The sequence below is a fragment of the Trachurus trachurus genome (assembly GCF_905171665.1).
Source record: "Trachurus trachurus genome assembly, chromosome: 7".
Classification (NCBI taxonomy): Eukaryota; Metazoa; Chordata; class Actinopteri; order Carangiformes; family Carangidae; genus Trachurus; species Trachurus trachurus.
The window spans coordinates 34,785,773-34,799,708 of record NC_139901.1 but is presented as its reverse complement, the minus strand read 5'-3'; the positions used below and the strand labels follow the sequence as shown (position 1 = coordinate 34,799,708).

General features: G+C 45.6%; 1 protein-coding gene and 1 long non-coding RNA gene across 2 annotated transcripts in view; one reads left to right on the top strand and one right to left on the bottom strand.

The window, feature by feature from the left end:
- Positions 1-13,936, bottom strand: part of LOC310988711 — a 531,702-nt gene that overhangs the window by 92,603 nt on the left and 425,163 nt on the right. The gene's annotated exons all lie outside the window — the stretch shown is intronic.
- Positions 415-6,652, top strand: sox18 (SRY-box transcription factor 18; the record flags this gene model as incomplete). The annotated part of the gene is made up of 4 exons (XM_083975684.1): positions 415-877; positions 4,616-4,998; positions 5,777-6,264; positions 6,403-6,652. 4 exons carry the CDS (start codon positions 415-417, stop codon positions 6,650-6,652), a joined length of 1,584 nt encoding a protein of 527 aa, XP_083831810.1.

Below are 13,936 nucleotides of genomic sequence, written 5' to 3'. Positions count from 1 at the left end.
GGGAATCGAGCTCTGGACAGAAACCACTGCCGCCGCTGCCGCCGCCGCCAAACTCCAAACAAACAAGAGCTGTTGTTGTGTTTCCTAGAGTCCCAGGGATCAGGATTGTGTTGAGTGTTCAGCGTTCCGGGGGAATATCCTGCACCGCATCATCACTGTGTTTGTTTTCTCTCTCCTCCTCCTCCTCCTCTCACATCTCCATGCTTTGCTTTGGGATTTGTGCTTCAAATCCAGTGAATTCCTCCTCTCCTGATCTTCCCGATCTTCTTCCTCCTCCTCTTCTGTGTCTGTGTATCGTTGACGCGTCGTTACAAAGCTTTTCCAGAACTTTACAGCCGAGCGACAAACCGAGACAGACGTTTGTTGCAGGATTTCTTCACTCGGACTTGGACTAAAGAGTTGTTAAATTCTGGAATGAATTTAGCCGAGCCCAGCAGCTTGTCCAGAGGGAATCATCTCCTTCTGCTGCAGCAGCATCCGGGCCGGGTTTCCCTCGGCGGTCCCGGTCCCTGGACCTCCAGAACTCCCAGTCCGGCCTCGGATCAAGACCCAGAGATGGGCTTCGAGCAGAGTCTCTCCGGGGACTGCAGCTCGCCCGACGGCCTCAGCGCCCTGAGGAGAGCCGAGCCCAGGATGTCTCTAACGCCGTCGTCAGGGGGACAGAGCCCAGACCGGACCGCCGCCGGAGGAGGAGGAACGCCGGCGGTGGACGGGAAGACGACGGCGGCTGCAGCAGCGGCGGCGGCTGCAGCAGCGGGGAGCGAGCAGAGGATCAGAAGGCCCATGAACGCCTTCATGGTCTGGGCCAAAGACGAGAGGAAGCGCCTGGCCCTGCAGAACCCAGACCTGCACAACGCCGTGCTCAGCAAGATGCTCGGTAAGACCACGACACAAAACCTAATACACAACCACAACAACCACAACAACACCGACACCGACGGGTTGTTAACGCTCTGGGAATCAAATTAATTCATTAAAGAATCGACCAAAAGATCAGATCATCTCTTTAATGAGCAAAGTTTAAGTCACTGTCACTTCTAATTCTGTCCTTAGACTTCATATCAGTTTTATTATTACATTGCAAAAACTCAAAATATTACCAAGAATATTTGTCTCATTTCTAGTCAAAACAAATCTCATTCTACTTAAAATCAGACTCATCACATTAAAAGCAGCTTGTTTTTAGACACTTTTTACTTCTTTCAAGCAGATTTTCACTTGAAATAAGAAAGAAAAAAAAGTTTTTCTTTCTTATTACAAGCACAAAAAACTTGCTTTCACTGGCAGATTTTTCTACTTATTTCAAGTGAAAATTAGTTTGAAACAAGTGAAAATTATCTAAAAACAAGTTAATTTTTAGGTGATGAGTCTTATTTTAAGTGTAAAGAGATTAGTTTTGACTAGAAATTAGACATTTTGACAAGAAATAAGACAAATATTCTTGGAGAGATTTAGAGTTTTTACAGTGTATATGTGTTATATAACATGGAAATATGAATGAAACTAATTAGTAGATTATTAATCAACTTTTTTTCTAACCGGTGTTGAACATGTTCAGAGGTTTGATGCGACCTGGATCTTCTCTGATCTGGATTCAAGTTAAAAAAGTCTTTGCCTCCTGAGCCCAGTGTAACGGACTTGAACCCAAACGGACGGCGGCCGCTCGTCCTCTGAGGAGACTGCAGTCCGCCTTAAAAATGTGCATGGGGAGACATTTTTTATTTTTACATATAAAGGAATGATTTATGAGGAGGAGTCAGAGATCACAGAACATCTGCTCTGTCAGTGTGTGAGCGGATTAAACACCACCGACTGTAAACACTGTAAAAACTATAGACTCTGTAGATTATATTTAATTCAAAGTAGCTCTTTGAATTCCTTGTTTCTATTGTTTCCATGAACTCACCACAGCCACACAGGGAGGCGTCTTTCAGGCAGAGAGTTCACATGACAACTCATTTTAACTGGCAAAAAACCCCCTGAAGATTATATTTCTGATTTTATAACCCTAATAATAGTCTTGTGTTACTTTAATATACATTATACTTTTATATCTTAATAATAAATAATAAATAAGCAGCATTAATGATGGAGTTTCACTCAGTTAGCCTTTAACTCAAGGATGTGTGACGACACCGAAGTGAATATGACACCAGACACAGTTTTAGAAAATCATGAATCAATTATTTACTAAGACTTAAATCTAAACAAAACCTAAATATTACTAAATAAAATAAATTCATAACAAAAAAAACATCTTATTTCTTTTCTCTTGTTATTCCAAATAAATTAGGTTACAGAAGAATTTGCTTTCTCCTCCGGTCAGTTCGGTTTCTAATGTAATTATTGAACTTATACCAATATTTACCCGTTACGTTTCACTTAATTAACTCTTAACAATAACTAAAATAGTTTAATGTTAGTGATATTCTCTCTCTAACACACTCAAATTACAACTCAGTGGACACACACACACACACACACACACACACACACACACACACACACACACACACACACACACACACACAGCCGACAACAGAAACCCCATGTTGCAGGTTTGATTCTGAATCCACAGTATTTATCTGCTCAGTGTAAAAAAAGTTATTACCTGGAGTCAAGATGAAGTCTGGCAGCGACAGTTTCTGGTTAGGGGGGGGGGGGCAATGGCCATTCCAACATCCCACCAGTCCAACATAGGCCTCTAACTGTCTAAATGGCAACACTTAATTTTCTATCAAACGTCCCGTCACTCTGACACTTCTTGCCTCCTATGGTCGGAATGACAGTATTTTTTTCTTTTTTTAAACATCCTGCCTTTGCAACAATTCCTTTAATAGCGTATTTTTTCCCCAACAGATTTTGCACTGGTTGGGTTTAGGCAATGAAGAAAGGAGTTGGTTAAGTTTAGTAAAAAAAGACCAGCTAGAGGCTAGACAGGCAGGGGATCATCCCTATGTTCCCTGGGTCCTATGTTTTTGAAAAAGGGTCCTATGTTCCCTGTTTTTCCCAAAAAGGGTCCTATGTTCCCCATTTTTCCCAAAAAGGGTCCTATGTTCCCCGCTGTTGTCGGTCGATGGATTCTCTCTACTTATCTGGACTCTATCTGGCCTGTCTAGCCTCTACCTGGTATTTTTTACTAAACTTAACCAACTCCTTTCTTCATGGCCTAAACCTAACCAATGGGACAATTACACTTCTCACTCAAAGTCACAACTCAACTTCTCACTCAGAAATAGGCAAAAATCTGCAAAGTCACAACTCCACTTCCAGGTATGGGAACAAAAATTGTATGTTCCCGGGTCCTTTTGGGGAAAAGTGGGAAAACTGTTCCCCAGTCCGGACACAGTGGGGAACATAGGAACATAGGGATGACCCCGGCGGAATGGTGGGACGTTAGCATGTCGGAATAGCGGTATGTTGGAATGGTGGGATGTCGGAAAGACAGCATGTAAGCGGTTAGAGTCCCTGGTGAAGGTCGGTGCTGTGGCCAGTGTCCGATGTGGCGGCACACAGGGCGTCAAGGCGTTAGCTTTAGCTTGATTAGCTTTACAGCGGATAACAGTCCATTGGCCTTTACTGAGGAATGCTAATATCGACACTCTATGAACCAGAGTCCTGCACGGCTCCAAATTTGGAATTTTTTTTTCAATTTTTACAATGTGTTTGTAGCTCACCCAGAAGCCGAGCAGTCAAGCCATGATGACAGGCTAAAATCCAACGGGAAAGCTGTCAGCGGTCACATGAGCGGCCAAAGATTGTTTATTTACACCAAGATGTTGCTCTGTTGTTGCCGTGTGTGATACTATCAGGAAATCTCCAGAATCATTTTTTAAAAAAGTATTTGCTACGCTGGTTCATGCAGCTGCGTGTGAGTTTTTCTCTGTAGGCCTACACACATTACCCACCCGCGTTCATTTGCCCGTGCCCAACCCGTGAATTTTAACCTTTATGAAAAACATTTTAAACCATTTTCATAACAGTTAGAACCAAAGAGAGTGACATAATTACAATTATACCTTTTATTCTAACATGTATTTATTTGAATGTGAATAGCTCAGATCACTCTGCTGCTGCACTTTGAGTCTCTATGATAAAAAACCATGAAATGTGTGGTGTCGACAACTGAACAAAGACTGTGAATATGACACAGTGATGATGGTGTTTAACACTGTGACTGTGTTAATGCTAAGTTGCCTCATAAAATGAATCATCAACAGAGTTTATCTCATTCCAGCTGTGAAACAAAGCAGAGGATCAGCCTGTGCATATTCTCATTTGTCCATGTCATAGTATCTCAAAGGAGGTTAAATCGAAAGCAACTGGACTTAGTTATTTGTCTGGGAAGACGTTTCACCTCTCATCCAAGAGGCTTCATCATCATCTTCATCTGATGAAGCCTCTTGGATGAGAGGTTATTTGTCTTCCTTAGTTATTTCCCAGACAAATAACTAAGTCCAGTTGCTTTCGATTTAACCTCCTTTGAAAAAGCAGAGGATCAGATCATTGTAACGACCCGTTCCTTCTCCAGTTTTTATTTTTAGGGAACATTATTGATTCTTCTCTCTCTGAGCTTCACGGTTCTCTAACTGTGTGTGTGTGTTGGATGTTGCAGGTCAGGCGTGGAAAGCCCTGAGCGCCGTCGACAAGCGGCCGTTTGTGGAGGAAGCGGAGCGGCTGCGAGTCCAGCACCTGCAGGATCACCCCAACTACAAGTACCGGCCGCGGCGCAAGAAGAGCAGCAAGAAGCTGAAGCGTGTGGAGCCGGGGCTGCTGCTGCACAGCCTGGCCCAGGGGGGGCTGGGGCCCGGGGACGGGGGCTCTGGAGGCTACGGACACCCAGCCCCCCACCACCACCACCACCACCACCTGCTGCCCCCCCTCGGCCACTTCAGCCCCGAGCTGGAGAGCTACGGCCTGCCCACGCCCGAGATGTCTCCGCTGGACGTCCTGGAGGATGGAGCCGGGGAGTCGGTGTTCTTCCCCCAGCACATGCAGGTGCAGATATACGAAACACTGCAAAAACTCTAAATATTACCAAGAATATTTGTCTTATTTCTAGTCAAAATGTCATTTCTAGTCAAAACTAATCTCATTCTACTCAAAACAAGACTCGCCACATTAAAAAGTAGCTTGTTTTCAGACACTTTTTACTTCTTTCAAGCAGATTTTCACTTGAAATAAGTAGAAAAATCTGATAGTGGAGCAAGTTTTTCTTTCTTATTACAAACACAAAACAACTTGCTTTGACTGGCAGATTTTTCTACTTATTTCAATTGAAAATTTTCTAAAAACAAGTAAATTTTTAGGTGATGAGAATTATTTTAAATGAAAAGAGATGAGTTTTGACTAGTAAACTAGAAGTCATTTCCAGCCATTTCATACTCTTCATATATTGTTTCATCTCTTCAAGATTGCTTCAGCAGTTTCTTCACTTAATTCAGCATTGTTTTTCAGCTCATTCAGCTTCCAGCTTTCAGCATTCACCCGTATTTCCTTCAGGAAATGCATTCTCTCATGAGCTCCAGTTTATAAAACAACTGTTTTGTGTTTTGTCTTTATGGTACCATAATGTATGTTTTTATTCATGATTTTTTTTTTTTGTTGGTGTCTCACAACTCTTTTTTCATTTTACATTTTGTCAAGGGGGAGGGGGGGTAATTTGTAATGAATACTGTATTTTTATTTTGCCTATTGTATTTTTTATTGTGTGTTGTGGAGTGACAGCGACATAAAGTTAATCTATCAATCTATATATTTATCTATCTATCTGCAGGAGGAGGCGGCGGGAGGGATGGGAGGCTGGAGCAGTTACCAGGGTTACCACCACCACCACCACCTTCACCCCCACAACCAGCACTACAGCCCCCACTACAGCAACCACAGCCACAACAACGCCATGCACGCCGCTCACAGTCACGGTGCCGGTCTGAGTCCCGGTCTGAGTCCCGGTCGCAGCTCCAGAATGAGTTCCATCGACTCCAACAACATGAGCTCCAACGTCACCTCGGTGTTGGTCAACTCCAGGCTGAATCCTGCTCATCATGGCGGTGGCGGTGGCGGTCATCACATCGCCCTGAGGAGCCCGGTGAAGTGCCCCCCCTCCCCCTCCCCCGCCTCCTTCCCCCAGCCGTCCATCAGCCTCTCCGAGCCGATCAAATGCCACCAGGCGGCCCTGAGCTCGGCTTCGGTCGGCTACTTCGGTCAGATGTACGGCGGCCAGAACAGTGGCCACTTCGCCCCCCCACCCCCCTCCCACCTGGGGCAGCTCTCCCCTCCCCCTGAAGCCCCCCCCTCCTCCTCCTCCTCCTCCATCCCATCATCCTCCTCCTTCCTGCCCCCGGTGCACCTCGACCCGTCCAACTCCGACTCCTCGGCCGAGTTCTGGTCCGAGGTCGACAGACACGAGTTCGACCAGTACGTGAACGTCGTCGGCCGGAGTCGAGGAGGAGACGAGGCCTTCGGACTGGGCTGTGGGGGCGGGGCCAAAGTCCTGGGGGGCCGCGGCAGCAGCAGCAGCAGCAGTATGGGTGGAAGCATTAACAACGGTGTTAACGGCATCATGATGAGCGACGACGGGAGCAGCCCCCTCATCTCGGCGCTGTCCGACGCCAGCAGCGCCGTCTACTACAGCGCCTGCATCACTGGATAAACTCCTCGCTCTCGCTCCGCTTCCTTCTTCATTCTGTCGTAGGAAGGAGGAAACTGCTTCAGTTTTGGCTCATACTTTCATCTTTTTTTCCAATTTCTCCCAAAGATTCCCACTGTCTTTTTTTTTTTTTTTTTTTAAAGGGACAACGAGGAGTTTTGTTAAAGTGAAGTGTTTCCACACTACATTTATGAGCCTCCGCACCGTGAAATTCTTTGACCGGTGCAAGACAGACTCATGTTTTCATTCATCAAGAATTAAAGTCAGAGGTTGGAAGACGATCACATACCGTCGTAGTTCCCACCATAAACGGAGATTCGGCGGCGTTATTCTCATGACTCGCCACGAAACCGAAAGTAAAGAAACGCTGGTCGGCTCGCCCAGCATTTCCACCACCACTAATAATAACAAAATAACCATAGAGACAAAACCATAGATTTATCTAAAATGGACCATTAACAAGTGGTAACGGAGATTCATCCACATTAATATCAGACTTTTTTATTGTCGCAGAATCTCCTCGTTGTCCCTTTAATCTTTTTTTCCAATTTCTCCAAAGATTCCCACTGTCTTTTTTTTTTTTTTTCAAATAAAAAAAAAGTTCTTCCACTTATTTTGTCAGCGAAGCCTCGGTGACGGGAAACGCTACGGGACACCGATCCCAGAGGAAGATGAAGTTAATGGACTTTAATTGCACTTCATCATCTTCATCATAGATCTGAGTTTCATCTCATAGTTGTTATTATTGTTGTAATTTCATCTCAGGAGCGGAAACACACACACACACACACACACACACACACATCATCTCATCTCCACTGAACTTCATTGGAGTTCAGATGAATTTATCTCAGACAAACGGTCACATGAAGCACAAAGCCGAGGAGCGGAGAGAGAACAGACTGGATCGTGGACCCGGACCAGACCGCTGAAGTCTCCCACAAACTATCAGGATGTTTTACACGCTGGGTCGGGGTTTTTTTTTTTCTTTCTCTGACCATGATAATTGCAGTTCGCTCTCCATCCTCTGGGTCCATGACAGGGCCTCACGTCAGCGCCTCGTGCCAAAATCTGGAGGTTTTAAGTTGCTTTGATTCTTGGCAAACACAAAAAATTTTGATGATTAAAAGATCGTTCTGTTTTTAAAAACCTCTGCTACAACAAACATATCACTCCTTTAAACAAGATGTCGTTTTTTTTCATGTTTTAAGTTAAAAAAAAGAAAGAAAGTGCAATTTCGTTCCACAGATATCAGAAGACAAACAGAGTAAATGTTCTGTCTGCGTTGGGCAGAGTGAAGCAGAAGGGACGAGGCAGAAAGTAGCTGGAAACTTTGATGCTGTTTACTGTATGAACTGTGATGCTGAAGGACAAACTGACACTATGAAATGTTCTCTTTGCACTGGGTTTATAAAATGTCTTAGCTGTATAGAAGGAACACTACTTATTAAAATGTCTTTGTACAGATTTGATTTGATGTTTTTAATATTAGATTCTTATTTTTCTCAAGAAATGTGCTGATTCACTTCCTTGTCGACCGAGATGAGAAGGTTGTAGTTACTAATGAACCTTCATTACTAAGAGAAGCTTTTATTCTCACCTCAGTCGAGAGGAGAAAGTGAATGAGCACAAACTGTTCTCTCTGTGTTGTGTGTGTTTGTATTATAAACGTGCCTTTGTAAAGAATAATCTATAATTGATGATAATTGATCTCTTGTGGTCACGTTTTACACTCTGCTCTCCTCTCCGGTGTCGTTCGCCTACGCGGCTTCGTGGATTCAAATGAGAATTTGAGAATTTGCGGTTTTTGTTTGTGCTGAGAAAATGAAAAAAAAGCATCAGTTGCAGCCACTGTAGAGATCTGTGTGTGTGTGTGTGTGTGTGTGTGTGTGTGTGTGTGTGTGTGTGTGTGTTTACGCTGCATCTATCCTGTAATGGTTTTGTATACAGTCGCAGGAAGAAGCAGAAGTTGCTCTTCTGGGGCTCGGTCCTGCATCTGGTCCACATTAAGTCCTACAGACAATACGTTTTTTCTTCTTGCTACATGAAACAGTAGAAGAGAATCGAGGATCTCGTACAGAAAAGCAGTTGGATTCACCGCACCGTTCCTTGTGGCCGCCGCTGGTTGCAAACAGAGCAACAGTAGATTTTTCCAAACATTTTCCTCTGGAGGACCGATCCACAGGGCAGCGGCAGTTCAAGCTCAGAGTATTAAAAAATACTTCTGCATCTGCATTTGACATTCCTCTCTGTTGACACCAAACAGAGTCTTGTTTCCATTTTAATTTACTGTGACACACAAAGAACATCAGAGACACAGGCACTTTTGCAGTCGTGCAATAACTCTGGACTTTTGGTAATAATTATCTGAGGCAAAAAAAAAAAAATGAAACACCCAGGATTTTTTTTTTGGGATTAAAACAAAGGACATTTTTTTTCAGCAGTCATATAACGACAAATTAAAAGCAGGATTTTCCCAGAAGTGTCACACTGATGCTTCTAAATCTGTCTGACAGGGATCGGCTTTAAATCCTCTCAAGTCTCCGAAATGGTGTTGTTTTTGTTTGTATATGTATGTGTGTGTGTCTGTGTGTGTGTGTGTGTGTGTGTGTGTGTGTGTGTGTGTGTGTGTGTGTGTGTGTGTATGTGTGTGTGTGTGTGTGTGTGTGTGTGTGTGTGTGTGTGTTGGCTGTAAATGGATTTTTTTTCTTCTGTTTTATAAAATAATGTCACAAAATAAACACTTCTGAGGTCACACTCTGGTTTTTGAGTCTGTGGAGCAACAACTGTTTTTCACCTTTAATCCCATTTAGAAACAAACTGTAGTTGATGTTAATGCGTTAAAACGATGTTAACTACTGAGGCAGACGAAGCTGCTCTTCGTCACCAGTTATCTACACTTCCTCAAGTCGAGATCAGACGACACCAGCTCGATTATCGGAAACGAAGAACAGAGGTGTAGGGTCACATGACAGATCATTTTGTGTGTAAGAAATTATTGAATTTCTTCTGAATCTCCTACGACGTGAACCACGACGAAGCGACCAATAGGACGAGAGAGCTCTGAATCGTTTACATATCGACTAATAGCTCTGACAGTGCTTTCACACCGGGTGCAAGTAAAATATTCGCTCTACTCGCTCTAGTTTGCCCGCTGAAATATTTGTTTTTACTTTACTCGCGGCATTCATGCGAATATTTCACTTGAGTTCAATATTTTGAACTTGCGCGAACAGGTGAATTTTGCGGGTTCACGTCATTCGCGCCGCCGGCAAAAATTTGCGTCCATTCACGTCTTTACATTGACTTTGTATGTAAACTTATCGCGCAAAAAATTCGCCTCGCACCCGATGTGAACGCAACATGGCTCGTTGATTACACATCGACCAATAGGACGACAGAGCTCTGACTAGTTTACACGTCGACCAATAGGACGACAGAGCTCTGACTCGTTTACACGTCGACCAATAGGACGACGGAGCTCTGACTCGTTTACACGTCGACCAATTGATAGCTTTCAGTGACGTCACTTCCCAGGGCCCTGGCGGTCAAAAACAACATTCCAAAATGGCCCCGCAACGGACTTTCTATGGACAAACAACCGAGTAATGACTTAAATCATCTGTCAGCGGCCGAGAAAGAAAGATATAAAAACAGCTTTGAAGTTTTGGGCACTTGTGACCCATATTCAACACCAGCTGCTGTATACCAGCTGTTTAAAATGACCAGTTCCCTGCCGAAGCTCGAGTTGGGCGATGTTTACATTTACCTGGTGGAGAATCCATCATCCTCCACCGCTTGCAACCAATATTTCCGGTGTTATGGCTCAACTGGTGTCTGATTAAAAGCCCCATTTTGTAGTTTTTTGATCTTAAAATAATATTTCTGAACTCGTTGAAGTGGTAGAAATGTACCTGTAACTTTCCTGTGAGGGAACACCGTCCTGGTACCGGTTACACCCCGCCTTTCCGAAGCCCCGCCTTTCCGACAATAGACTTCCATTCATCGTAATAGCGGGGTTTTCTATTTTTTCTAAAGACCCCGCTACTCCGAAAAGGCTATTGGGGGAAACCCCCAGTGCGCAGTGCGCATTGATCCTTTTTTCCTTTTTGGGGTCAAACGGATCATGTGCATAATTAACTGCAAAACAAGCAAATACTTCATATTAATGACATATAATGTTCATTATGCTTCTAGCCTGTCTAGCCTCTACCTGGTCTTTTTACTAAACTTAACCAACTCCTTTCTTCATTGCCTAAGCCCAACCAAAGCATCTCCCTCAGTCAGCTGTCAGCACGAGCGGCGGCTGCAGCAGCCTCGCGCCCGTGTGAGCTCAAGCCGGCTTCAGCCGCGCTCGAGCGGAGCAGGGGGGGAGAAAAAAAGTGTATTTCTTTTACTCTGTGGAGATCTCCAACAACGGAGTCGGGGAGAAAGCAAGTGGGACAGATCTGTCCCTGAGCAGCGCACGTTTCACAGACAAGCCACAAAGCAGAATGTAAACAACGTCACGCGGTTCAGCACCTTGGACAGCTGCGCGGGGGAGGGTGTCGGAGTAGCGGTGTTTCGAAGTGGGGGTATTTCGGAACAGCGGGGTGTCGAAGTGGAGGTGTGTCGGAATGGAGAGCTGTCCCCCCTGGTACCGCAGCTCCGCTGAGCTCCACAGTCTGAGCTCCAGCCCACTGAGCCCAGGCTCCCTGCTGCTCTCCCCCACAAACCAGAACCCTTAGCTGGGCTGCACGGTGACCAGCTGCCCCCCTTTACCCCCCGGAGCTTTGCTACGCACCGCTACTGACGGCAACGATGACGGCGGTCCGACAGCAGCGGGACCGGCGGCGGCGGCGATGGTAACCCGGCGGGACCGCCCGCCACCGGACACGGCAACAGCACCGCCCGCGGCGGCAGCGACACGGACGGTAACGGGGGTCGGGACCGACCGCGGCGCGGCGAGGACAATGACCGGTATTGTTTAGCGTATTTTCAGAGTTTTTCCCATTAGTTCGTAACTTTAACATGACTTTGTCATAGTGTGCAGTGTTGTGCAGAGTGAGAGTAGTGTGGCGCTGACTGACCGTATGGAGGAATAAGCCAGGCTCACTCACAGACGCATATTGGCTGCAGTAACATGTGAACTGCGGCTTGATTTGTGAATTTGTGACAAATCTGCGGACGGAAGTGCAGCACAGCTGTTGTTCGGTACGGTAACCAGTTAAATCAGACACCAGTTGGGCCATGACACCGGTATTTTTGAAGCAGCAGGGAGCAGTGTGTGTTTTTCTGCCTTGTCCTAAGCCGCGGACAGCGGGGAAGTGGATTGTTTTGACCGCCAGGGGGGCGTTCCATATGGGCCGTGACGTCACATGAAAGCTATCAATAGGACGACAGAGCTCTGACTCGTTTACACATCGACCAATAGGACGACAGAGCTCTGACTCGTTTACCCGTCGACCAATAGGACGACAGAGCTCTTACTCGTTTTTACACATCGACCAATAGGACGACAGAGCTCTGACTCGTTTACACGTCGACCAATAGGACGACAGAGCTCTGACTCGTTTACACGTCGACCAATAGGACGACAGAGCTCTGACTCGTTTTTACACATCGACCAATAGGACGACAGAGCTCTGACTCGTTTACACGTCGACCAATAGGACGACAGAGCTCTGACTCGTTTACACGTCGACCAATAGGACGACAGAGCTCTGACTCGTTTTTACACATCGACCAATAGGACGACAGAGCTCTGACTCGTTTACACATCGACCAATAGGACGACAGAGCTCTGACTCGTTTTTACACATCGACCAATAGGACGACAGAGCTCTGACTCATTTACACATCGACCAATAGGACGACAGAGCTCTGACTCGTTTTTACACATCGACCAATAGGACGACAGAGCTCTGACTCATTTACACATCGACCAATAGGACGACAGAGCTCTGACTCGTTTTTACACATCGACCAATAGGACGACAGAGCTCTGACTCGTTTACACGTCGACCAATAGGACGACAGAGCTCTTACTCGTTTTTACACATCGACCAATAGGACGACAGAGCTCTGACTCGTTTTTACACATCGACCAATAGGACGACAGAGCTCTGACTCGTTTACACATCGACCAATAGGACGACAGAGCTCTGACTCGTTTACACATCGACCAATAGGACGACAGAGCTCTGACTCGTTTACACATCGACCAATAGGACGACAGAGCTCTGACTCGTTTTTACACATCGACCAATAGGACGACAGAGCTCTGACTCGTTTTTACACATCGACCAATAGGACAACAGAGCTCTGACTCGTTTACACATCGACCAATAGGACGACAGAGCTCTGACTCGTTTTTACACATCGACCAATAGGACGACAGAGCTCTGACTCGTTTACACGTCGACCAATAGGACGACAGAGCTCTGACTCGTTTTTACACATCGACCAATAGGACGACAGAGCTCTGACTCGTTTACACGTCGACCAATAGGACGACAGAGCTCTGACTCGTTTACACGTCGACCAATAGGACGACAGAGCTCTGACTCGTTTTTACACATCGACCAATAGGACGACAGAGCTCTGACTCGTTTACACATCGACCAATAGGACGACAGAGCTCTGACTCGTTTTTACACATCGACCAATAGGACGACAGAGCTCTGACTCATTTACACATCGACCAATAGGACGACAGAGCTCTGACTCGTTTTTACACATCGACCAATAGGACGACAGAGCTCTGACTCGTTTACACGTCGACCAATAGGACGACAGAGCTCTTACTCGTTTTTACACATCGACCAATAGGACGACAGAGCTCTGACTCGTTTTTACACATCGACCAATAGGACGACAGAGCTCTGACTCGTTTACACATCGACCAATAGGACGACAGAGCTCTGACTCGTTTACACATCGACCAATAGGACGACAGAGCTCTGACTCGTTTACACATCGACCAATAGGACGACAGAGCTCTGACTCGTTTTTACACATCGACCAATAGGACGACAGAGCTCTGACTCGTTTTTACACATCGACCAATAGGACGACAGAGCTCTGACTCGTTTACACATCGACCAATAGGACGACAGAGCTCTGACTCGTTTTTACACATCGACCAATAGGACGACAGAGCTCTGACTCGTTTACACGTCGACCAATAGGACGACAGAGCTCTGACTCGTTTACACATCGACCAATAGGACGACAGAGCTCTGACTCGTCGTTTTTACACATCGACCAATAGGACGACAGAGCTCTGACTCGTCGTTTTTACACATC